General features: G+C 49.6%; 1 protein-coding gene across 2 annotated transcripts; it reads right to left on the reverse strand.

Annotated features, from left to right (window-relative positions):
• Positions 1-1,542: 1,542 nt before the first annotated feature.
• Positions 1,543-23,338, reverse strand: LOC125443061 (glycine receptor subunit alpha-4). Of its 2 annotated transcripts, XM_048514932.1 has the most exons (10): positions 22,838-23,338; positions 13,927-14,060; positions 13,614-13,681; positions 10,785-11,008; positions 10,547-10,629; positions 9,871-10,011; positions 9,364-9,578; positions 6,716-6,865; positions 3,735-3,845; positions 1,543-2,859 (listed from the first exon to the last, which is right to left on the reverse strand). In XM_048514932.1, exons 1-10 carry the CDS (start codon positions 22,876-22,878, stop codon positions 2,566-2,568), a joined length of 1,461 nt encoding a protein of 486 aa, XP_048370889.1. In that variant the 5' UTR covers positions 22,879-23,338; the 3' UTR covers positions 1,543-2,565. The 2 variants fall into 2 exon arrangements, with proteins under 2 accessions (XP_048370889.1, XP_048370890.1); XM_048514933.1 differs by lacking the exon at positions 3,735-3,845 and having other exon boundaries at positions 22,838-23,332.
• Between the last annotated feature and the right edge of the window lie 3,188 nt (positions 23,339-26,526).

The following is a 26,526-nucleotide window of genomic DNA, read 5'->3' on the forward strand; positions in this document are numbered from 1 at the left end:
AAATCATTTTGGACATTAGTGTGGAGCTGAGTAACAAAAACTAGATGGGTCTTTATTCAGGCCTGGCAAAGGCTGATGGGGGGAGGGGGGGAATCAACAGCCCCTTATTTCTCTCCTCCCCCCCCTCCAGGACTCCCCCCCCCCTTTTTCAGTGGTGAAAATAATGGGAATTTTGGAGATCTCTGGGGAAATGACTTCCTATGAGAGATTTTCTCTTTTGGCAGGAATGAAATGTACTCTTAAGGGAAGGTTTTTCAAAACTGGAAATACGGAGATTTTAAAAATATACGAATCTATAGCTTTTTTTTTAACTGTCAAGTTGCAGCCAACCTAAGGTGACCCTGTAGGATTTTAAGGCCAAGAGATGCCTTTGCCTGCCTCCGCATAGCAACCTTGATATTCCTTGGCAGTCTCCCATCCAAATAATAGTCAGGGTTAATCCTGTTTACACACACTTGATCTTAGCCAGAAGGCCGAGAAGCCAATCCTGCTGAGCAGCCAAGATCTGACAATATCAGGTTAACCTTGGTTATCCATGTCAGGGCATTTACAGCTTTTGAGAATGGTCATTCCTGCATGTGGTCCATACAACAGTATTTCCAAAGATGTATTTATGGTTTAATTGGTGCTAATTTTGTTCCCAACAAATATGCGATAACGTGTATCACAGTAACTCTCCATTGTCAAGTTCAATTATTTCAGCGTTACAATGATGAACTTGAGGCTGTAGAGGTTAAGATATCGGACCAGGACCCAGGAAGCCCAGGTTCAAATCCCCACTTGCATTGTAGAAGCTTGCTGGGTGACCTCCTTGGGCCAGTCACATACTCTTAACCCTGACCATGGCTAGTATTTGGATGGGAGACCTCCAAGGAAAACCTGGGACCTGGCGTGGAGGCAGGCAATGGCAAACCACTTCCAAAAGCTTTCATGGCCAGATTCAACTGGTTCTGGTGGGTTTTCCGGGCTGTGTGGCCGTGGTCTGGTAGATCTTGTTCTGAACATTTCACCTGCATCTGTGACTGGCATCTTCAGAGGTGTATCACAGAGGGTACACCTTCAGATACACCTCTGAAGATGCCAGCCACAGATGCAGGCGAAAAGTTAGGGACAAGATCCACCAGACCATGGCCACACAGCCCGGAAAACCCACCACAACCACCTCCAAAAGATTTTTGCCTTGAAAACCCTGTGAGGTTGCTAAATGTCTACTGTGACTTGACAGCAAAAAAGAGAAAAAAAGAGAATAACTCTATATCCATACTATCTACTAGTCCTAGTGTGATTGTAAAAGACTGTTTTTATTCAAATAATACACTTTCTCATTTACCACAACATTTGTGTGCTTCTACTTTCAATTTTAATTTTCTCCCACCCCCTCAGATGGCAACCCCACCCCCAAAGATTTATGTGCTAAGTTAGCACTGACTAAAGCAGCTAATAGCTTTCTCTAGTATTTGGGTATGTTGGCAATTTTGCTTGTAGAAAATGCATTTATATTTCCATACTTTGGGCACTTCATAAATATGCCAAACGAGACAGTTTTATAGTCTTAAGTTATAAATAATGCATTTTATATCGTTAAATCAGTAAAATATAAGTAGGTTTGATAAATAAGTTGTACATACCTCAGTTTCCCCCAAATTTCCATTATTTTATAGAGGGCGGACAATAAAAATATCCCCCCCCCCATGGCTTCAAAATTTCCAGAAATTTTACATTTCTGATTCCTGATTAATATAGATGGTTGCCCGCTGTCCATCAAGCATCACTAAAATAAACATATGTACACGCAAATGGGATGAAGAGTTCCACTTTTTGTAGGCACCTCTTACCCCAGTGCTGGCTGGCTTGGTTAGAGACCAGCTATATCAGACACAAGCTACCCATTTATGAAGGGCTTTAATAAATGCTGGGGTAGGAGGAGGTACGCCAGAGCAGCTGCCACGGGGCTCTGGTGGTGGGAGGCATCACGGAGAGATAGGCCTCTGGGGGCACACGTCCATGCTATCAATGCAGAACTAAAGCCCAGTGCCTCCAGCATCATTCTGAGGTCTTGGAAAATGCCTCTTCTTTCTCTGCATCAGTATAACGTCCTCTAAAAGATCATGCTGATTAAATATTGGTGGGTTTGTGGGTGAAAAGGTGGCTTAACTCTAAGTTATAGTCCTAGAAAATGGGATGAGGTTGTTGAGGGCCTGCTGTGTTCTAGCCTCCCAACTCCTTGTCGGGCCATGAGGCAAGCACCACAAATCTGGAATAGAAATGCCGCTGCCCCCAGAGGTCCAGTGTTATTGAGTGTCTGGGAAAGGAACTGCAGCACCTTGAGAATCACAGCAACTCTGACTGCCATGCTGGGGTGTTGGAAGATGGACAACAGCCACATTTTGCACCTTTAATGCCATGCACAGTTTGCCAAGGTTCTCAGATGGCAAGAAAAAGTTCTACGTCCAAGAAAAATAGCCTTGGAGAAGCAATCAGCATCCGGACATTTCATACAGCGATTGCCAGAAGGAATACAGTTGGCCACAGCAATTTAGCTTGGTCTTGAATCCTGCCAAAATCTCAGGGCATGGCTAGGTGGATGTCCTCTGAACGTAGCACTTTGTAGACCACCCAGTAGAAGATGTTGAACACCAAGAAGGTGAAAGGGAAGACAGCCCGGGAGATGGTGTCAATCCGCTTGGCCCTGTCCAAGTAGCGCCTTCGGATCATCTCTTCATCTTTCAGGAGTAAGGTTGGAGGTGGTGGGCTGTAGACCTTGGGGCTCTCTATGGCAGCTCCATCCTTCGTGTGCAAGCAGTGGCCCAGGCCATAGCCCCGGAAGTAGAATCGGCTTTCGCGAACAATCTCCTCTTCCTAAAGACATGGAAGGAAGGACTCAACTAAGCAGAGCACAGGGGTGACATCTGGTGAGACTGTCATTTAAAATTTACTGCTTGCTTTTATCCAACTACAGCTCAGGATAACAGATTGGACTTTACGTATGTGCAGTATGGCTCGGTCAGCTGTACTGGACATATCATTGGTCCCAGACATTTTCTACCTGTAGAAGTGCAAAGCTCATGCTGATTTTGAGTGCCATGTTTCTTTTTTGCACTTGCCGGGGAATGTGAGGCTGCTCTGAAGACACCAGCAGAGAGCACAAAAGGTGGTGGTGGGAAAGTGAGAGGGGAAAGGAACCTGTGGCTTGAGGCATGTACTTGTTGGTTGACTTCAAGTGACCAAAGGAGGTCCACTCCTTTTAGATAGCCACTCCAGAATGGAGGTCAGTGGAGCAGGGGAGGATGCTGCTTTTAATGTTTGTTACTGGTCAAACCCAATGCACATCAGGGCATCAAACCCTGACAGGAAAGGGGGCAGAGAGTGGATTACAAATTAGAAGCACTGGTTGCTTGCCTCTCGTGCCTGGTGCAGCACCCTGTCTTACTCAAATGCTTGCATACTCCGGCATAAACATATCCCTGACCAGTAAAAGACACCATTTTGGCTGCTTATTTCTGCATCTTAGTCCTAATTCGCTCTAGTTTTCCTTCCTGTTATCATCATTTGTCTGTTAAGTGCAGCTTGGTGAAGCCCTGCTCCCACCCCCATCTGTGCATTTATGGGCTTGCAGGCAAAAAGGGGAGGTGGGGAAGGGGGTGAGATTTGGGGGGAGGGGGAGGGGGAGGGTAGGTGCATATTAAGAACTGGGGGTGAGCTGATGAGGGGGAGGGGGTGGGTTTGGTTTTTACCCTGGAGTCGGTGCTGTCGAATAGAGAGAGGGTCTCGGACGTGGACTCGCTGCTGGGCAGGCGATCCAGCTCCTGCAGGGACTCCAGGCTGGGCATCTGGCTGGTCAGACCCTTTTAAATCCAGCAGTGAGTGCAAACAGAAACAGGACAGTGGGTGACTGAGGGCTCTGCTTGCACAGATGTGCCTTGGGCTGGTTCACACATGCACACAACATCACTCGCTGAGAGGTCTGCACAGCTCCTGACCAGTCAGAGGCTTAGTGGCTCGCCCAAGCAGACAGCTGTCTGTGGCGGGTGGGGGCCACTTGGCTGGGAAGTTCAGAAGCTGTGCTGTTGTGCTCGGTGACTTCCCACTCAATGCTTCTGCAGAAGAGTTTGAGGTGAAGCTGCCCAGTGAGTGGTGTTGAGATTATGATGATGATGATGAGAGCCACTCTGGTTTAATGGTTACCGTTAGAGTGTCAGACTAGGATCTAGCAGACCTGGGCGTGAATCTCCACTCAGCCATTGAGGTTTGCCAGGTGGCCTGAGGCCAGTCACTCTCAGCCTAACCTGCCTCCTCGGATTGTTGATGTAAAATTAAAATGGAGGCAGGAAGAACAAAGCGGTAAATTGATGTATGATCCCATGGGGAGAAGAGTGGGGCATACATATCTAAATAACTAGATGCTGGCTGCTTATACCAGATGTTTATGTTTGTGTGAATCAGTTCCAGAGGAGTAGGGAGAGCTAATGAGAGTTAACAACAAGGCTGAAGGTGTTCTGGGATCCTGAACCAGGCATGCTGGAATTATTTGGTGGCTGGACATGGTGTCTAGCATCTTCAACTGTGGTAGCCATTAAGGAAGTAAATATCATGGAAGCGTAGGGGCGAGGAGGACAGAGAGTTCAGCAGGATCCTTTGTGCCCTGCAAAGCTTCTTGCCCCCTGCCTGTCATGTGTGGCATGCAAAGTAAGCATGCCTAAATCTGTTGAATCAGTTTAGTTTTTGCAGGTGGCAGAATCTTGCCTTTCTCGGTACATAATTTAATTTGTTTGGAATTTTGGACAATGCAGGACCCACCAAGTGGTTCCAGAAGGAAGTCACCAGGCACAAGGAAGAGGAAGGAGCCGCAACAAGTGGGGAAAGGGGACAGAGGTGAGGAGAAAAAAGGAGGTAGCACAGCCTCCCTGACCCACTGCTGGGAGGAGGCTGCTAGGAGATGGCATTGTTTCCTCTCTGGAGTTCAAGCTTGCCTGGATGGAGGCCATATTGTGCCCAGTATACTTTCCCTCATAGCTAGGTATGTGTGGGGACTGAGAAAGTGGGAGAAAGCCATTCTGCACATGCTCAGAGACACCATCGTTAACTGCTTTGCACATAACCTAGGCTGCTGCAGGTTATTTCTCTGGCCACCCGCAAAGAAAATGCTCCTCCTGACCAGCACCTATCCTCCTGTTTTGCAGTAGAAGCCAGCTACTGGCTCATTGGATCACGTGACGGAGTTGGTAGGTGGCCAGGCACTGTAAGGCATTTAAGGTCCTACGTTATAAAGCCCTGGGGCTTTCCATCATGGGTCTCTACAGAAGGAAAACTGCCTAGTCCATGAGGCACTCTGCAGCTGAGGGGCTTCTGGTGGCTTCTTCCTTCTTCTTGCCCACGGACCACCAGCTGGGCAATCCACATCCAAACTGTCCTGCCCAGTTTTGGTGAGTGTTGTTTACTTTGTGAATGTCCAGCTGGTGGTTTGGGGGGAGCACCTTTGGTTAGGGCTACAAGCAAGATTCAGCTTTCCTTTGTTTAATGGCTTGGGATTCACAGTTGCAGTCTTGTTCACTAGAGGGCAGCCAAGCCATCCTGGTGAGCCACTGGAGAGGAAAGAGCAGCCAAACGGAATTGCACATATCGGCTGGAGGGTGGCCTTTCCTAGAATGCTTGGCCAGTTGCCAGTCACTTCTGTCCCCTGGCCCTTTCTCCCTAGATGTCTGGGAAGCCCCCCACCATGATGATGTAAATGGCACTGCTGAAGCTGAGTATTAGACATCCCTCATCTGCAACATATTTGACAGAGGCTAGGACAGGCCATGAGGACCCTCCTTCTAGTAGATGTGCAGCAAGTGCAAGGTCAAACATTTGGGCTCTTCCTTGCTTACTGGTTATCCCTCTCAGATCACAGTTTCTAAGTAGTAACCCCCTTCCAGTATGGGACCTTCGGACAGGGTTGAATAAACATATGCTGAGATCCTAAGCTGTGACAAGAGGCCCAAAATGGTAATGTAGTGGGGATATTTAGGGGGCCCTCATAATCTGAAGCCCTATGGAGTAGCTTATTGAGCCTCTGCCTAAATCCAGTGTGCTTTCAGTTGTGTAAAGGGAGATCCAGTGAGTGCTACTCTCTTTAGATCAACCCAGTTCAGACAGAGTAGCCTTTCTAGATTGAAGAACACTGGTGTATCCCCACTGTGCTTTGGGGGCTAAGCCAAGAAGTCATAGTTTATGTCTATTGTTAGAAAGTCCTATGTGAAATTGCTTGTCTCCACTGAAAACTAGTTTGCGTGACAGATGCAGGGGAATTGAAAGTCCATATGAAAAAACACCAGCAGGCACAATGGAAGGCATTTGAAATGGGTGGAGGAACCTCATGTAAAAATAGCTCTTTGCCATTTCCATGAAAGTATGACTTTTTTTGCAGGGGGTGGGTGCAGCTGGCCTGTGCCTGGGAAATCCAGTGATTAAATTGCTGATCCAGGAGGTGCAACCAGTGCCAACTTCCTCACATTAGAAGAATGCTACTTGGCCTTGCCTCTCTGTATTGGGGGGGGGGGGGACTCAGCTGTTTCACCAGGGAAATGACAGCCACTGCAAACCTTGCCTCTCCCAATGACCATTCAGTCCGATGGAGACGACTGCTGGGGCAATGGCCAGCATGTCAATCCCATCCCACAAGAAGCCAGCCCAGAGGAAGGAGGGGTTTCGATCCCACAGCCCCAGTCCCACTCACCATCCTCTGCCGCCGCTGCCTTCGACGCAGGCGCATGAACTCCTTGTGCTGACGTGAGACAAAGTTGACTGCTGCATACTCCAGCAAGGCAGCAAAGACAAAGAGCAGGCAGACGGCCATCCAGATGTCAATCGCCTTGACGTAGGAGACCTGAAAGAGGGAGGTGGTGTGCAGAGGCCAGCAGGTAGGAACCACAGAGGGCTGAAGCACCTGGTGCCCCCCTGAACACTGTCCCCCCACTCTCTGCACCCAAGCCACAGCCTCAGGGTCCTTCTCCGCAGCTCCCAAACTAACAGGTTTTCCCTCATGGATTCCTACAGGCCAACCCTAAGGTTTCTAGTACTGTCCCACCTTGGATGAGAACCAGTAAGTCCCCTTCTGCACATGCAGAATGATGCACTTTCAATCCATTTTGCAGCTGCATTTTACTGTGCAGAATAGCAAAATCCACTTGCAAGCAGTTGTGAAAGTGGATTGAAAAAGTGCCTTATTCTGCCTGAGCGGAAGGGGCCTTGGTCTCCCTTGGCAGCACTGCTTGAGACGATGTGGGCAGACAAGTGGTGACGATTCCTTTCCTGGTTCCTAACAGGCATAGCTGCTCAGCTAGATGCACAATAGAAACTTTGGCTCCTGCCCACCTCTACACACCAGAGAGAGAAGGTGTGCCGGTGTTGGCAACAATTTGAAAGTGAAGCAGACTGGGGGCCACTGGGAGAAGGACAGAGCTGTATTCCTGGCAGCAGAATGGTCAGAGGATTGTCCATGAAAGGGGTCTCAGCCAAGGATGCTGACAGAGGCTCCTTCTTCTGGCTGCCTCCTGCTATGCGTTCTTGGAACTGGGCAAGGAAGCTCCGATTGCCAGCCTCGGGAACATGACCAATGCCGCCCCTTTCTTTTTGCCATAGGTTTCTGCTCAACAAAACTATCTGCAAAGTGTACAGTCTGGGAAGCAGCAGCCTTTTTCTTGGGAATCTATAAATACCCTTCTAAACAGATGGGCTGCAGATGTCAGCAAGACGGAGCTTGGCAGGCAAGGGGGATCCTCCCTGGCAGGGGAAAGGCAAAATATGGAGCTTCTGTTTGACCCGAGGCTGCTGCCAGCTCTGCATGGATTCCATGAGGAAAACAAATCCTGGATGGATTCCACAAAACAAACAGATATCTAACCCACCCCCACTGTTTGCACTCTGAGAACCTGGTCTCAGTTGAATTAGGATCCAGTTACCTTCTCACCCCCTCTCTTACTTGAGGTCATTGTTGTAGTTTTAATTTATTGAGATTTCCCCACCTAGAATTAAAGTGTAACAGGGGAGGGGGTTGTTTTTGCTGTCAAGTTGCAGGTGACTTGCAGCAATCCTTCAGGATTTTTCAAGGCGAAAGAGGCTCACAGGTGGTTTACCACAGTTTGCCTCTGCCTAGCAATCTTGGACTTCCTGGGTGGTCTTCCGTTGAAATACCAACTCTGCTTAGTTTCCATGATCTGATAAGCATAACAGGATTTGCTCAGCTAAATGTGAAGTTTTCCAAATATAATGCTCATCTGTTATTGAAAAGGCCAGGAAGTTAGTGAATGTTGATGTTTACTGGTCAGTTCAATGTTTTTAGGAGACCAGTGGAGAATCTCAGAAAACATAGTTATTTCCTGGTAAGTCTCAAGAACCACCAAGTGCCTGTACCTAATAATGATATTAACCTGATATTGTGCTCTATTTATATGTTGTTCACCGCCCTGAGCCCTTCGGGGGAGGGCGGTCTATAAACCCAATAAATAATAATAATATTTCATCTCCATCATGATTGTTAAATGGCAACATGAGGCAAGGCACACTGATAGCTATCAGTTCTTGTGTCGACACCAGTTCTTGTGTCGTACCAATTTACCTGAATCCTAGCAAGCCCGTGTAATCTCCTCTCCCCACACTGAGTCATGTACCCTCCCCTTAGTTCTTTTGCTCATGCATGAGCATGCACAGAGGTGTCTGTCAATATCCTGCCTATAATTCCTTTAGACTATCTCGCAAGGAGGAAGAGCTGAGAGCTGATGTGTGGGGATGGTACATAAGAACAGGGAGGAACAATGGCACAAAGTGCATTCCCAGCCTTCTTCTGACCCAAATACTGGGGGGCATGAAAAGCCAGTGGTTTATGTGCAAGAGGCAGCAACAGGAATCCTCCTGCCTTTTGCATTTCTCTGCCTAAAGTTTTATTTTATTTATTTTTCAATTTATATCCCGCCCTTCCCAACAGGGCTCAGGGTGGCAAACATCAATAAAACCACACAAATCATACAGTATAAAACCAATACCAACACAGCGGTAATTTAAACATTCACAGTAAACAATAAAAAGATAGATGGTGATAAAACCCTAACCAGACACCCACGGGAGGCAGTGATGTTCCGGTCAGACTGGCTGGCACAATATAAAAACCTGGCGGAAGAGCTCCGTCTTGCAGGCCCTGCGGAACTCACAGATGTCCTGCAGGGCCCTGATCTCATCTGGGAGTTCATTCCACCAGATGGGGGCCAGGGCCAAAAAAAACCCTGGCCCTAGTGGCAGCCAGCCAAACCTGTCTTGGGCCAGGGACCACTAATAACACCCCCCCCCCAAGTTCATGTTCTTTCCTTTCCCCTGCTCACAGGCACTGACCTTTGGCAGAGATGCCCGAGAACCTGCACTCTGAGTAGTCATTGTTAGCACTGTAGTAATTCCAAGCCCCACGCGAGCTGGTGCAGCATCCATGTTAATCCAGAAGGAGACCCAGGAGAGAATGACGATCAGCAGACTGGGGATGTACATCTGGATCAGATAGTAGCCCATTTGCCTTTCCAGATGGAACTTCACCTCAATGCAAGTGAACTTCCCTACAAGGAAAAAATGAAGGCAAATTCAGAAGCAGAGCAGATGTCATGGAAACTGTTGTGGGGGCTCATGCTGGCCACAATCACAACGTGCTTTTCTCCCTGCTTCTGGACGTATATAAAACCCCACAAAGACTGGGAAACAGGCAATTTAAAAAAATCCAGCAGGGTGGAGGCTGTTCCCCCTGTGTCCTGCCACTTGCCTGAGGGCACGCTGGTCCGTGTTTGGGAGGCAGGGCTTCTTGTGTGTGCTGGGGCGATGCACGGGTGTGAACCCCCCAATGGAGGCTGTTACCTGTGTTATAAGATTTTGTGCAATAGCCCAGGTCTTTCTCATCCCGTAGAATAAACTGAGGGAGTGTCAAACCCTCGGCCACCTGTACAGCTTCCTGTTCCTTCACCCACTCGAATATCAAGTCATTCATGGTGTAGCCAACTGCAAGGAGAAGGACAGTGCAAATGAGAAAGGGACGGGCTTTGCAGAATGGCCCATTCCAGGGATCCATGAAGAGGCCACCTGCGGCCCTCTACCTGACAAGCTTCCCTCCATTACCTGAACTGAATCACCACCACATGTGGTTCTCTTCCCTGTTTGCTCAATCACAGCCACCTTCCCCCTTGTTCCGCCTCCCTCTGAGCATCTCCATTATCTTTATCCTGCCTTCCAACCCTTCCCTTCTCCTCTCTTGCATCATTTCAGAATTTGCTTTCCAAAAAAGGGCCATGGTAGCCTCTCAGTATACTCAACACTTCCTCCCCCCCGCCCCCCATCGCTTTTTGTTTCCCACCCCTAAATAAACTTCCTGGACTCATCTTGATTTCTTCCACTGCCATCTTATGCCTTACAGTCGTACCTCATCAATGCTGACAATCTCACTGGCTTCCACTACATTTTGCCTGTCAAACAGGGACCCCCACATCTTCTTCAGAGTAACTAGAACTCTATACGTATGCTTAATTGTGGAACTTACAGCTCTCCAGTTGCATTATGCACGTCTGGATGTCCATAGGGAAATTCTTGAGATCCATGGGACAGGAGAGGATTAGCGTCAACCTGGAAGAACATGGGAGGTGGAATGAAGGAAGAGTGGGACTTTGAATGTTCCATATGAATATCTGCTTCACTTTCAAGCAGCTATGCCAGCAAGACACATGAAGAAAAGGCAGGTCCCAAGCATAAAGGCAGAAGGGAGGTTTTGTTAGTCCCACCTGATGCTGTAGAGCACATTCCCATTCTTGAAGATGCGCAGAAGTTTGTTGTCAGTGGTGACCTCATGGAAATTGGCTCCCTTCTCATTGGCAAAGAACAGATCTGGCTTCCAGATGGAGTCAAGCATGGAGGGGTCAAGGTCCAGGGAATCATCAGGGTACTCCCGGTAAGACAGGCGAGGGTCATTCCACTGCTGCCGTAGGAAGACGTTGACACGGTAGTCCTAGGAACCCAAAGTCATGGCCACACAAGTAGGTACGGGTAACAGCACACTACACACACACAGACATGAACAGCTGGCCTGTTAGCTTCTGTAGCTGGTCCAGATTGAGTGGCACAGCCTTTCTATGAGAAAGAAGCAGGAATTCAAAGAACTGGGGAAGATTCTGACCACAGCATTGGGCCTTAGGCCCCTTCTGCACATGCAGAATAAAGCACTTTCAATCCACTTTCACAATTATTTACAAGTGGATTTTGCTATACCGCACAGCTGCAAAGTGCATTGAAAACAGATTGAAAGTGCATTATTCATGTGCGGAAGGAACCTTTGACTGACTGCTCAGTAAATAAGGATGGGAATGTCCTTGATCTGGCTCTCCATTACACAGGAATGCTATCAGACTTGGAATGAAAAGCTCATCTTCCTAGAAGGCATGACAATGTAAGGTTGTGGGCAACTGACAAGTGGTTTAGGAGAGCATTATGGGAGATAAGACTTTGTAGGCAGGGGCGTAACGAGGCAGCCCGGGGCAAACTGTAGCCCTGGGCAAAACCTGAGTTGGAGGCCACCCCTCATGGGCGAACACTCCACCATGACCAATTTTTTTTGCACCAGGACATTGGTGCCTACAGGGGGTGAAGTTTTTAGACATATCAGCACCAAAATTTCAGCATATCATCAGGAGACTGTCCTAATGCTACTCCCCACGTTTGGTGAGGTTTGGTTCAAGGAGTCCAAAGTTATGGACTCCCAAAGGGGGTGCCCCATCCCCCATTGTTTCCAATGGGAGCTAATAGGAGATGGGGGCTACAGTTTTGAGGGTCCATAACTCCCCCCCCCCCGAACCAAACTGCACCAAACCTGGGGGTATCATCAGGGCAGTCTCCTGATGAGACCCTGAAAGTTTTGAGACTGTGCCTTCAGAAATGTCCCCCCCCCCCAGCCTGCAACCCCCATTGACAGCATTACAGAAAACTCAATGCAGAACAAAGATTCTTGGGCAAAATTCTGGGATGTTCCTGCAGGGGGTGCATTTCTGGATGTATTGGCACCACAATTTCAGGGTATCATCTGGAAACTGTCCTTATGGTGCCCCCAAAGTTTGGTGCAGTTTGGTATAGGGGGTCCAAAGTTATGGGCCCTCAAAGGGGGTACCCCATCCCACATTCTTTGCTAAGGAGATGGGGGCTACCCTTTTGAGGGTCCATAACTTCGGACCCCCTGAACCAAACTTTGGGGGTGCCATCATGACAGTCTCCAGGAGATACCCTGAAATTTTGGTGCTGATACATCCAAGAATGCCCTCCTTGCAAGAACATCCCGGAATTTGCCCAAGAATCTTTGTTCTGCATTGAGTTTTCTGCATTGCTGTCAATGGGGGTTGCAGTCTGGGGGGGCACATTTTTGAAGGCACACTCTCAAAGCTTTCAGGGTCTCATCAGGAGACTGCCCTAATGATTCCCCCCAAGTTTGGTGCAGTTTGGTTCAGGGGGTCCAAAGTTATGGACCCTCAAAACTGTAGCCCCATCTCCTATTAGCTTCCATTGGAAACAATGGGGGATGGGGCACCCCTTTTGGGAGTCCATAACTTTGGACTCCCTGAACCAAACCTCACCAAACTTGGGGGGTAGCATAAGGACAGTCTCCTGATGATACGCTGAAAGTTTGGTACCACTAGCCTAAAAACTGCACCCCCTGCAGGCCGAAAATGGAAAATCACTAAAAATACCCAAAAACGAACCCAGCATTTTGATGCCCCCCACAAGGTGATGCCCTGGGCAGCTGCCCACCTTGCCCAATGGGCATTACGCCAGTGTTTGTAGGTCACAAGCAAAGAGTCCTTTCTAACAACAATGCTTCTCATCAAGTTCACCTCCCACAATCTCCCAAAAATCTCAACAGTAGCTAGCTATCTCACTAGATCAGGGTGCACATTCTTGGCAAATTATCTTAAAATTTCAAACATTATACAATGTTATCTATATTTCAGCATCTTCTTAGAATATATAAAAACTGTTAATTCATTCTTGCTACTTCGTATTGTAATGAAGTTTATTTAAAAATAGATTACAAGGTCCTCGTGTGTAAATATTTATTGGCGCCTCATCTTTGAACTATATCTTTATGTTGTTGAGATGTGCCTCTTGCCATGAATTAAATGATCTACTATAGGAAAGCTAACTGGATGTCTTTTTTTCTACCAAGTCACGGCTGACCTATGGCAACCCTGTTGAGTTTTTAAGGCAAGAGACATTCCGAGGTGGTTTGCCATTGCCTGCCTAGGGATTCTTAAATGCACACCTATATCTGAATCTGGCCTGACCAGAGTAATCCAGAACATGGTGTCCAGATGCAAAGGCTGTTGCCCTGCACTCTGGTGCCTTCTTCAAACAAGACTTCTTCCTCTTAGTAGCTGCCTCGCCTGTCTCCAGATCCCTTTGCTCCTCTCTAGAGATCTGCTGCAGTGGACAGATACTATCAGATCTGGGTTAGAATCCCAGAAATCCATTCACATTGCCTTGCCCAGACTTTTCCGCTGGAGAACTGCAGAGAACAACAGAAGACATTGCAGTGCTACGCAAGAGAGAGGAAGCAAGTGACACCTTACCATAGTGGTTTCTGTGACCGAGCCAAAGCTGTTGATGAAGATGTTGCATGTCACATTGACGGGCGGGCCTGTAAGCCAGTGAAAAGACATGTGTGAATGAACATGTGACATTGCGTGAACAAGAGATCCTTGGGGCTCGAACTCAGCTTGCTTCCTTTCTAGCTCTACTGGCGGCTGCTGAGGGAAGTGGGTGCTACTGGTGGCTGGGTGAGTCAAGAGCACCCCAGTGGGCTTTGGAACTTCCATTCAAGACATCCAGTAAGAATCTGCATTCAAGGATTCTGGATCAGACAGCCACGCTGGAAGAATTTACCTTTGAAATTAGGTCTGATCCGAGCATCATACCCTGACGTTCGGCCCATAAGTTTATCCAGGAAGTCAGAGGGTGACATTGGCTGGGGAAGGCTCCGTGGGGCAGACTTGATTTCTCCTTTTCCCGATCCCAGTCTGAGGAGTGAAAAGAGATGGAACATCAATTGGTGGACCCGCTCCCTCAAAATGCACTTCCACTGATGAGTCACTGCCAGGTTAGAGCTGACCTTTCACAGAATTTGAAAATGACCCCCACAGCATGAATAGAGGGTTATCCCTTGAGCATGCAAGCCAGGATTTTGTTGCTGCCTAGAACAGTCACTGTTAAACAGTGCGGGCTTTATTTTGTACCCAGGTAGAACTATAAAAAGTGACAAGTCCATTTAGTCTAATTTATCCCCACTGCTGCCAGAGAGGCCTGTTCATAGGAGGACTCAAAACGATCAGGCTTCTTGGGAGTTCAGTCCCAGGCAGTGGGCACCAGAGAATAAGGACTTGCAGAGCAATGGAGAGAAATGGAGGGGGCATTTATTTATTTATTAAGAATTTTTCCACCCCAGCAGATCTCATTAAATCAAGACTGGCAATTATATGATACACCTGGGGGCGGGGGGCATTTTTGAGCTGAAGAATCTAAGGAAGAAGAGCCTGAAGAATCTAAGGAAGAACTGAAGAGCTGAAGAATCTAAGGAAGAACTACCATTTCCCCATCTGCAGCAGCAAGCCAATCAATTGGCTCTCCTACAGCAGCTCTATGGCAATCTCCAGGCAGCATATGATCTTGTGAACAGTCAGGATGGGTTGTAGGGGAGCCAGAAGGTTCCTAACGGATATTTTGGGAGAGGGGACTGCAACCTCCAGGACTGGGATTTCCTAGAAAGTTCTCTTTGGGGACCAAGTGTGGCTGTCTGCTTGGCTCTCACGGTCCTTCCTTATGTGCCCAGGGTAATGCCAATCATCACTTTGGGGTCAGGAAGGAATTTTTCCTCCAGGCCAGAGATCCTGGAGGTTTTATGTCTTCCTTTGGGCATAGAGCATGGATCACTGGGGAAGTGAGGGGTGGGGGAGTTGTGAATTTCCGGCACTGTGCAAGGGTTTAGACAAGATGACCCCTGAGATCCCTTCCAGCTGTAGGTTTCTGTGTGTCCTGGAGCACTGAGTCAGGGGACAGCATAAAGGGCTGCTGGACTTCAGCGCAAATGGACTGCTACATGCCCATTTTTAAAACTTCTTTGCTAGATTGGGCCTGGTTTTTGTTTTTACCTTCCAGGGCCTGCTCTTGCAGTTCAGAGCACGCAGCTTCCAGGGCCCCAGGCACTAGATATGCTTCCTGACAGCTCTGCTTGGAATTAGGGCTGTCAACTTATTCAGCCAGGCAGCTTCAATGAAGTAACCAATGAACAGACAGATTAAAGAAGTCAGTTTTCGGCTTTCCCCCCCCTTGGCCACCAGAATTGCCTGCCTTCTTCCTCCTCCCGCAGGCTACGCCTCATGGCCTTTGGAAAGCTGCCATCTCAGGAGCAGCCTTTTCCATGCCTCAAGGGCATTAGCACTTGCTACAGAACATCAAAACTCCAGGGGACTTTCTCCTCTCTGCCCCATCCTCTTCCTCCAGCTAGAGAGCACTGCGGGAGTCTCTCTGCAATCTTGATTTTTAAAATCTGTTTGTGCTGAGTCTTGTTTCGAGGTCCCACACGTGGCCTGCATGGAAAAGACACTTTCTGAGCAGCACTTAAAAGGGCCAAAGAGAGGCATTCCTTTCTCCTGCTCATCTGTTATCAGTCAAAGCAAACAGCTGATGGAGATTTTTTTTTTTTGGCTGCACCAGGACAGCAGCTATTGCAAGTTCAGTTCATGGCCATCCTGTCTGACAGGTCTGCTAGCTCTGAGCCTGTTTTCCCCAAAGTTAACCTGCCTCCCCATCTTCTATAAAGCAATCCTCACATTGGAGGTGGACGGCTCTATCTGCAGAGCAACAAAAGGACAATTCCTTCACTGCAAATCTCCCGGGGCTCTTGTCAGTTCACATAAAACAAGCTTTGCATGAGTTGCACAAAGCCAAGCCCTCTTGCGGAGAACTTCATTCCAGCTTCTGCTCCAACTAAGGGTGCAAAATAAAAGGTTCCAATCTGGAGAGTCCAAATAATCTTTGCAAGCGGAGCAAGGAGAATTGGGAGGCCACGGCCCTTCTGAATGTTAAGTAAGGACAACTCTGAGAGGTCAGCCACACTAAAATTCATATCATGTCTGCAATGACATAGTGGGGAGGGTCCCTGGAGTTCGGTTCTGCAACAAAGGCATCTCTCCCGGGGCAATTGAAGATCTGGTACAATTTACAAGACGTTCTTCAGCCTGACAGTAACAGTGTATAAACTGTCTACATGTATTTGCTTCAAAGATTCTGGTGTAGAGAGGCAGGATCTAAATATGGTAAGGAAAGAAATAATAAATATCTGAGTAAATTTTGTCCGTAGCACTATTAAAGTAGTTACGTGATGCTTTTCATTCTCACAACAGTCCTGCGATATACGATACATTTTAATTTTTATTTATTCCTTTTTTTATCCTGCCAATCTCCCAAAGGGCTCGAGGCGGCTTACAAAACAATTAGAACATAATACAGTAGTTTAAAAACAATACAAGAATATAGAAATATTAAAACCAGTTTAAACAAGATGGCAAAAAAATCAGCTGAGGTAGTGTGACTGGACCGAGGTTACCTGGCGAGCATCCATGGCACAAGTGGGAATTGGAACCTGTGTTCCCCAGATCCTAGTCCAACACTCCCCAGGGGTGGCCAACCTATGGTGCTCCAGATGTTTGAGGACTACAATTCCCATCAATCCCTGCCAGTATGGCCAATTGCAGGGGCTGATGGTAATTGTAGTCCATGAACATATGGAGCACCAAAAGTTGGCCACCCCTGCAACCATTGCATTGTATGTTGTTTCTTAGATGACACAAAAACTGGGAATTTAATACTGACATTTAAGTTCAAGGGGCACACGAAGACTTTTATTGAGAAATTGTAGCCTCAATAACTTTTATGGCCCTGAGTCACACTGAAAGTTTTTTGTAGGCCTGTCTGGACCTCCTGTGTGTGGCTCAGTCAGTACCAGCCCCTGTGAGCTTTTCTTGTCATGCACTTGCTTCCTGTTCCCGGAACAGCTTCAGACAGAGTCTGACACACTTCTGAGTCCCAGGAGGCTGCAAGCAGGGAGGCAGCCTCCTCAAAAAGCAGGCTGACAAAAGAGTGACTAGCAGCACATCCCAGCTCTCAAGAGTTCGTCCCCGGAGAGAAGAGAGGATGCCAGGCTCTCCCCCTCCAAGAAGAGACGCCAAGGCTGTGCCAATGCTAACGCAAGCAGCAACTAACGCTGCCTCTGCAGCTGGGAGTTCACCTGACTGCTGTCCTGAACAGGAGGGACTGTGAGAGGAAGACGTCCTATGAGGAGGGCAGGATGTGTAACCAGGGGGATGGGTTGGGGACACAGCCAGTGGTGGGGTTCAGCAGGTTTGCACCACTTGGCAGAACCAGTTGTTAGATTATTTGAATCCCTCCACTGGACACAGCTGTTTATTTGGGCTTTCTAGTGCAGCACCTGGTGCCTCTCTCAGATTCTTGAGGCTCCTTTTTGGGAAGGGGCCTCTTTTTGGGCCCTCTTTTTTGGGTCTCTGTCCCCACATCTGGGATGGGAGCAAATGCCAACTTTAGCTGATCCTAGTGAACACACACTCAGAATTTTGTTTGTACCTGTTCAGGTGCATGTATTTCAAGGGATATTGTTTTGGACAGTAGGTTCTGGAGACCTGACTGACAATATGGTGTTGGTTTGAGGAGCTAGTCTCAGAAAAGTTTCCTTGTCTCAGAGCTAAATGCTACCATGCTTACAGGCAAGTTGTACATCACCCCGGAGAGGGAGCAGACTAGGAGTCATATACTGGAAGGGAACACTGAAAATTCCTGAAAGTGCTATATGAAATGGTTTCTTGTGCTTGCTGTTCCTTTCGAGTGTGGGGGGGGGGAGGGTTTACATGTACATATAGGTAAGAATTTCCCCCTCCTTTCTAGAGGCCCACAAGGCAATCCTGAAAGTGCTTGTCGCTACAACCCCTGCCCATTGTTCAGCATATCTGCAGAAGCCAACAGAGTCCAAAATGTGGACTTTTGCTCAAATGTTCATGCTCAAATGTGGGTACATCTGAAATTCTGACTGTAAGGTGGGAACGTTTCTGGGAACCAAGAACCATCTCTTCTTTAGTTGTAGGGCACCAGGTGGCCTTGGCTCCAGCACACACAAAAATGCATGCTTTGGTAGCAAGTCACAATCACAGCATGGTGTAGTGGTTAAGAGCAGGTGCACACTAATCTGAAGAATTGGGTTTGATTCCCCACTCTGCCATATGAGCTGTGGAGGCTTATCTGGTGAACCAGATTAGCTTGTGTACTCCAGCACATGCCAGCTGGGTGACCTTGGGCTACTCACAGTTCTTTGGAGCTCTCTCAGCCCCACCCACCTCACAGGGTGTTTGTTGTGGGGGCGGGGAAGGAGATTGTAAGCCCCTTTGAGAGAGAAAGGGGGATATAAATCCAAACTCCTCCTCCTCCTTCTTCTTCCAACATTGTGGCCAGAGATGTTTAGAGGTGGTTTGTCATTGGCTACCCAATGATCCTGGACTTCCTTGGTTATTACCCATCCAAATACTAACCAGGACCCAGCCCGCTTAGCAGCTGAGGTCTCTCCAGCTAGCCTGGGCCATCCAGGCTGGGGCATGCACTCCTTCTCCAAATACAAAATCTTTTGTACAATAATCTGCATTCACTCACACTTTAGCTGCATAGGTAATATAAAATGCAACGAAGAAGAAGAAGAAAAGAAAGAAGAAAAGAAAGAAGGAAGGAAGGAAGGAAGGAAGAAGAAGGAGAAGAAGACGAAGAAAAGAAAGAAGGAAGGAAGAAGAAGGCAGAAGAAGAAGAAGAAAAGAAAGAAGGAAGGAAGGAAGGAAGAAGAAGGCAGAAGAAGGAGAAGGAGAAGAAGACATGGTGTAAGCAGAGCCCTGCTGGATCTGACCAGTAGTCCTTCTAGTCCAGCATCTTCTTGTACACATTGACCCTCCGATTGCCCTGGAGGGCAAATAAAACAAGATATAAAGTAATTTTGCAGGACTTGTCTGTTCTGCCTCTGCCACCACCTCTCTTACAGACTGAAAACATGCACTGTTCACAACGTACCAAAAATATAGGCAAGGATGATGTATTATGCCAGAGTGACCAGCGTGAAGCAAAGAATGGCAAGTGAGCTCAGCCACATTCAGTAGGAGATGAGATGCCACAGAATATCCAAGCTGGCCTACCTCTTTGGGTCGGGCAGACTTTGAGTGGAAATATAAGTAGAATCCTGCTGGAGCTGACCACTGACCCATTTAGTCCAGCATCACCTTGCACACAATGGTCAACCAGTTGCCCTAGACAAGCAACAAACAGAACATAGAGTCCAAGGCCTCCCCCCCCACCCCCACCCCCACCCCCACCCCACCCCACCCCCACCCCCACCCCCACCCCGGTTGCCTTCTAACACTGTTATTTTGAGATTCACTGCTTCATGGACCTCTCCTCTGTGAATCTGCCAAATCCCCTTTAAAAGCCATTGATGCTCATGGCCAAATCAATCTGCTGAGTGCCAGTTTTCTCACTTCGACCCCAGCTGTGCCCATTTCCCAGGGGAAAGAACCCTCCCCCTTCTTTTGTGCACCCCCATATTTCCTCTTGCTATGCACTGCAGCTACATCAAATCTTCCTCTCCTCCCCTTCGTGTCCCCAGAGTACAGGCTGTGTTCCTTTCCAAGCAGCCCTGAGGGCGGGTGGGGGGTGGAAGGACGGGGGAGAAGGAAAGCTTTCATAAGCCTCTCAGCATGGAGGGAATGAATGCTCCATCAGCTCCTTCCAATCTCACAGGGTGGTGGCAGCCACAGCAAAGCATTCGCAATTGCTTGGATGGCGAGCCCTGCTCCTGTGGTGACCTGGGTGAAGGTGGGTTCAGGGAATACAGGCAGGGGGCCCTTAGCAGATTCTCAGTCTGGAAGTGCTGCTTGTTGGAGTCGGGCAGTATACTGGTGCACTGTCGAAACCCTGGTCAAATTCCTTTTAAACCAGTTTGGAACTGCCCCCCACCCCCACCCCAAATCTAATTGGTTCCTGGCCAACCTAGCAGGGACCTAAAACTAATCCTGGCCAAAGTGTGTACTGTAAGGATCTTTCACCAAAAAGATGCCGCTCACACAGCACATAGATTTAAAACACAGATATCAAACTCGTGGCCCTCCAGATGTTATGGACTACAGTTCCCATCATCCCCTGACAGCATGATGCTGGCAGGGGATGATGGGAACTGTAGTCCATAACATCTGGAGGGGCGCGAGTTTGACACCTATGATTTAGAAGATCTGTGCAAGTCAGCCAAGAGGTAGGTTACAGTGGAACACAATGTAACCTTTTCTCTCACAATGGGCACAAATCCAGCTCAGAGGTTCACCTTGCCACTCGTTTAGCAACTACTGATGCCCCAGGTGGGGGAGGGTACACTACCAAGAAAGCCTGCATGGAGAAACAACTTCCAGTGGACTGAAGCAGAAGGTTCCGCTGAACATTGTACACCAGAAATGCCAACTCTCCTGGGACTCTTTGTCAATGGCAGGTCCAGATGCCACTGAATGCTATGGCATTCACTTCAAATCATCTGCAGCTTCTCAGGTGGAAAGGACACACCCACAGCCATGCAACATCAGAGATTGACTGGAAAAGGATAACAGGGCTAGGAGCAAGGCTCATGGAACTGGGAACCCCAGCCAGCCCAGAGGAGCTCAGAAAAGACATCATCATTACACAGGGGCACAGCTTTCCAAGCAGATCCTGACGCTGCACATCTGAGGCCATTTGCCCCACCATGACCTCAGTTCTAGGCAAACCCATCTCTAGACCTTGAACTTTTGTAAGCAGCAATGAGCTGAATGGACAATGTTCACCACAGCCTCGCTGGCTTCTTCCACAATTAATTTATCTGTTCTGCTATGTGTATAAGACTCATTCACGTCATAGAATGTCTGGGGAGTTTCCTTCACCTTCGTGAGCAAGTCAGGAAGCTTGAAGACAACCTGGCCATCGTTCAAACCCTCAGCCTCAGTATGGAGCTGCCTCAGTAGCTACCTGGTCTCTTTGAAATCTGAAGGGGCACCAGAAAATATCCAGCTCTCTGCAACCTCCAGAGGAGCCAGAAAGATTCCGGGGCTCATAAAATGTGATGCTCAGAAACCCTTGAGGCATTATGTAGATCTCATTATTCTCCCACACAGAAGAGCTTCAAAGATAGACTACAAAGGGAAATGGACTGAATTAACATTCATCAAGAAGTTTAACACTTTCTCTCAGCTATGTCAGACTTGGCATTTCCTGCTCACTCTAGGTGCTAATATTTTTGCATCCCACCCTCTTTCATTACTTCAGTACGCCTCTGTAACTTCCTGTTGTATCTATTTAATTGGCTCCTGTTCTGCACTATCTAAGAACAGCCATTTGGGTTAGATCTTGTTCTGAACCACTCACACTGCAGCACCTCCATCACTGCCATCTTTTGTTGTGTATCTAAACTGAAAGATGGATTTATATTGCAAGGCATCTGGTGAAGTGAATACAATTCAGGAAAGCTTTTACTAGAGTGAAAGGTGGTGCTCTTTCAGGTGTCACTGAACTCCTGGTTTATTCCATTGCTACAAACAGGGCCGCCCATCGAGAATCTTCAGGAACCTCTAGGTTCACAATTGGTGCCCACCTGGGGCATTGCCTGCCGTGGGAGTAGATCACGGACACAGGTGGCCATGCTTCCACTTCACCCTGCTCTTGGGAAATCTCTTTTCTTCTACACCTGGGTAACTGCCTCCCCCCACCACTTTCGGCCTTGAGGACTGGCAATCATCAGCCACCTTTTCAGACCCGCTTCTGGTCCATATCCCCACACGAAACCCAGTTCAGGGCAGCAGGCAAGGGCTGTGTGAAGGAACTGGCTACAGGGGCTTCGTTTCTGAACCGAGGGAGGGCAAGTGCCCGTGCTCAAGCTAGAGAAGAAGACGTGCGCTCGCACCTTGGGGAAAGCGAAACAGGCCTGGCCAAAGGGAGACGCCATTCCGTCCTCTCGGGAGAAAACGCCCCTCTGGGTTTGGGTTCCTTCAGCCCTTGAGCGAGAGGCCAGTTGGGGGAGGTCAGTGCACCCACCCCTGAGCGTCCAGGCTCCCTCCCGACTGCCGGGGTTGTCAGAGCAACATCCTGAAGGGGCGCCAGTCGTTTTAGGCATGGAAGACGGGCATTCCTCCCGCGAGTATCGTGTCTTCAAGTGAGAAGCTGCTGAAGCTGGCATTCTCCCTATTCCCCCTAAGGCAGAAGAGGCCCCCTTGGCCTGGGACCAGCTACCTTCACCCACGCACCCTGGGCCAGGGGAGGAACGAGGGCAGGGGCCCGATGGACAGCCAGCCTCTCGGAACATCTGAGTGGAATCCGGACAGTCGCTGAAATCCGGCAGGGGCGGGGCACCGGGGGGGATGGGGGACTCGCATCGCCAGGGAGTGGACCCCTCTCGCACTCCAAGGCCTCGGGGAGGGGTGAAATGTGGGGGTGCTCGGAGCAGCTCCAGTGGAGAAGGGAGGTGGGGTCGCGGGAAGGAAGGCCAGGTGACAAACGGGGGAGCGTTTCGAGCTAGTGGGGCGGCGGGGCCGGACCCTTCTGCAGTGCCAGGTGCCATCAGAAAGCGCCAACAAATCGCGAGGAGCCTCCGCGTGCCTCTGAGCACGTGCAAAGTGCCCCCTTCCCAGGACCGGCGCCCCCCCCCCGCCCGAGCCACGCGCCCGCCCTGTCCTTCACTCACCTGAGCAGGGCGCCGAGGAGGAGCAGGAGCTGCGCTCGCATCCCTCGGCCGCGCGGCGTCCCCCGCCGGCAAGGGAGGCGGCCGGATGGCGAGAGCGGTGGCGGCGCCCCAGCCCCGGGAGGCGCGCAGGCATGTCCCGCTACTCCGCGGCACCGCCCGGCAGCAGCAGCGCCGCATGGAGGCAGCGCCCCGACGGCCGAGCGACGGCCACCAGGTCGCTACTGCCCGCCCGCCCGCTTCCCTCGGCCGTTCCCCTCGCCAAAGGCGCTCCAGTCCCGCGGCTCCAGCCCCGCTCGCTTCCGCCCGCCCTCCAGCGGGGAGGGCGCTGCCCACGTCAAGGACAGCCCCGACGGCACGGCGCGGCACAGGGCGGCCAGCTTTGGGGCTCGGGAGCCACAGCCGCCGTCCCGCCCTCGCCCTCCGCCTGCTCAGGGGGGTCTGCTCAGGATTCAGGCGGGGAGGACTCGACCTCTGGTAGGGAAAGGCAAGCATGTGCAGAGCGCCGTCCGCCCAGCGGCCACAGCCGGCCTCTCCGCCACCCCATGGGGCCCGGAGAAAGGAAGGTCCGACAGCACCGTCTGGGTCCGCTCAAGAACCAAGAGCACCGTGTGCGCAGAGTCCGACCAACATTTGGCTTAAGGCGTCGCTCGAAGAGGGTGGGCGCGCCCCGACTCTCCCTTTCGGCTCCGAAGCAGGTCGGAGCAGCCCCCTTCCCCGCCCGTTCCTCGGCCTTGTTGGTTTCGATTCCCACAAAGAGATAAGAGACCGGGCCGTTGCTCACAGATCCGCCACCCCACAACAAGCTCACCCCAGGAATGCTCGCAGAAAGCCCTACGGAAAGCGCTGGGAATCCAAAAGGGCAACCAGCCAATCAGAACCAACAGGGCAGGAGCAGACAAATAGCTTGCTTACCTGAAGGTAGAGGGTGGGCTTAACAACCGCCCGAAGAGGTTGCCTAGGGGACTCCGGTTCACCAGCAAGAAGGAATGCCCTCTAATTGGTTCCCCTTGCAGGGCACTCCATCGGCCAGCTTTAGTTCTGCAAAGCTTGTACAGCCTCACTTCAGGCTGCCTTCCGGCCTCGTTAACGCGGCTCTTCTGGTGTTTTCTTGACAATGTGAAAATACCTTCAGAGTGTCCTTTAATCCTGGTTGACAGGACAGTCATCCCGCAATGCCCTAGGCAGGGAGGCCAGTGCTACTCACTATGAGCTTGCAAGCGGCCACCCTGTGACAACTGGGGGCCACTGTGTGTTTTGTCAGACCTTTGCAAAATAAGCAGCAAATCCCTGTGTTATGATCAAGAGAGGACTGTCAGCATCAGTGTGAGTTTTTTTCCACGACCTCCCAGCACTTGAGCAAATGAGAGCGTGCGTGGTTTAGTGGTTAAGAGCAGGTGCACTCTAATCTGGAGAACCGGGTTTGATTCCCCACTCACTTTGCCACTTGTGCTGTGGAAGTTTATCTGGTGAACCAGATTAGCTTGTGCACTCCAACACATGCCAGCTGAGTGACCTTGGGCTAGACATAGTTCTTTGGACCTCTCTTAGCCCCAGGGTGTTTGTTGGGGGGCGGGGGAGGGGGAGGAGATTGTAAGCCCCTTTGAGTCTCCTTGCAGGAGAGAAAGGGGGATATAAATCCAAACTCTTCTCTGTCAACCTCCCCCCCCCCGCCCACACACACATACCCCCACCACCTTGGTGCCCAGTTAGACAATCCATGTATTTGCTCCTTGAGGGAATCTGGACTGAAGTTACAGTGCCTGGTGGCCTCTAGGCTGGAGTGTGGTCTAATCCACTTCTTTAGCCACACCCTAACCTAGACTAATAGGTATTCAAAGCAAGGGTCTTTCTTGGGGAGGGAAGCAGTCAGACCATTCATCTTTGCAAGGCTTGCTATGATAGCTGCTTTCAAGGCACTGTGGATGCAACATAGCATAATGGATTCTGTCACTTTCCTATGGACAAATATTTTTGAAGGCAATTTTCCTCAAGTATGTTTAATTTGGCTAACTGCTGCTGGTGAAAGGATATCAGACTGCAAAATGAATACTAGATTTGTTCTTTAGAGCTTTAGCAAAGATGAAAGGAAACTTTGGTTACTTTAATGAAGTGTGACACTTTATTTTGCCATTCATTCTGTGTGTGCAACTTACTGCAAAAACCACTATGGATTTTAAGAATGCAGAGAAGTTGGGGTGGGGAGGGACAAACAGGTTTGGGTGCAAAATCCCCACACACACCAGGAAAGGCAGGAGCATTTGCCCTAAAGTCCCCCTCTCAGATCAGCCAACATGGTCCAGACCAGAACACATATGAGAGTCTTTTTGACAATGCAAGAACTTTGATATAGTAAGCAAGCTTCTGAGGAACACAGGATTCTTTGACAGGTAGAAGGGAAAGACTTGTTATTTTCAGTTGCAGAGAATGCAAAAGCCATAAGGTATCAAACAAAACAACACAGAACAATGCACAAGTGTTCTCCAGAATTCTTCATCAGGATGGATGTTAAACATAACCTTGGGGGCTTCCGGTTCCTTGTTTCCATGCTGCACAGAATGTCGGGCAGATCTGAATATAAAGTCGGACTGGGTGGATCTGATTATATCAGTTTGCACTTTTGGTCTTTTAGGCAGAAGAAAGGCGAAAGGCAGCTGCCAAGGGAAAATGCCAAGACATACGAAGAAAACACCTTCCATGCAGATAAAACGCTTCCCTTTCCCCTCTACGCGCGTACTCCAAATATGCCTAGATCCTCAACAACTCGAATTAGCTCCCACACACGTTCAGGTATGAAATAGTAAAAAGGGGAAGAGAAAAATCAACTGGAAAGAATAATGCTGGGGGGGGGGGGGGCTGGAATTAGAAACACCAGTGGGGGATCTGGCTGCTTTTCACCTTTAACTCTTAGAGGGAAATGCGACTGCTGTTTGTTCCCACCGCAAGGCTAAAATTAGCGGATGGTAACCGGGAAAAAAGCCATCTGTCACTTGGGCGGTGGACACGGACGCGCCTCCGCCGGCAGCGGCGGCTCAAGGTGAGAATGCAGATGAGCGGAGCGAGACTGGGCACCCCTCCGGCTCGGTTTGTGGCAGGTTTTCCTGTCTGCAGAGGCACAGAGTGGCGGCTCTGCCTGTGCAGCTCCGGCCACGAGAAAGGTGCAGTCAGGGGTAGACATTTGCACAGACTCCCCGCCGGGGCCTCTTCCGTCACCGGGTGAAGAGGACGCCGTTGAACTGATGAGCTTAGCACGGAGCAAAGCCTGGGCAGCCCGTCCCTTGCTCAGCGCTGTCCAGCTGCTGATCAGGAGCTCTCCTCGAGATGTCCCCATTCTGCTCAGCAGTCTGTTCGCACGACTGCTCCACGACTCTACAAAGATCTGTCACCGCTGGTTTCCCGCTGTGGTGGTTGCATGAGTACATCAATCCACCACCAGCTTCTGGCGTGCCAGCACAAAATTTGACGGAAACCCCCCCCCCCCCACGTGAGTGGCAGGTGATGGTTACATCGAACTTGCTACAGCTGGAAATCCAAACGGACCAGCTTTGTCATTCATGCGCTCCCTGGTCCTGTAAGCAGGCTCTTTGTGAAAGGCGTTTCCTTTGCACGAAGAGGGAGGGAGAATCTTTCATCAGAGAAAGGACTGGAGCCGTCCCCCTCCAAGCCCCAGAACTTCCATGTCTTTCCAACCA

The sequence above is a fragment of the Sphaerodactylus townsendi genome, linkage group LG13 (assembly GCF_021028975.2).
Source record: "Sphaerodactylus townsendi isolate TG3544 linkage group LG13, MPM_Stown_v2.3, whole genome shotgun sequence".
In the NCBI taxonomy this organism is placed as follows: Eukaryota; Metazoa; Chordata; class Lepidosauria; order Squamata; family Sphaerodactylidae; genus Sphaerodactylus; species Sphaerodactylus townsendi.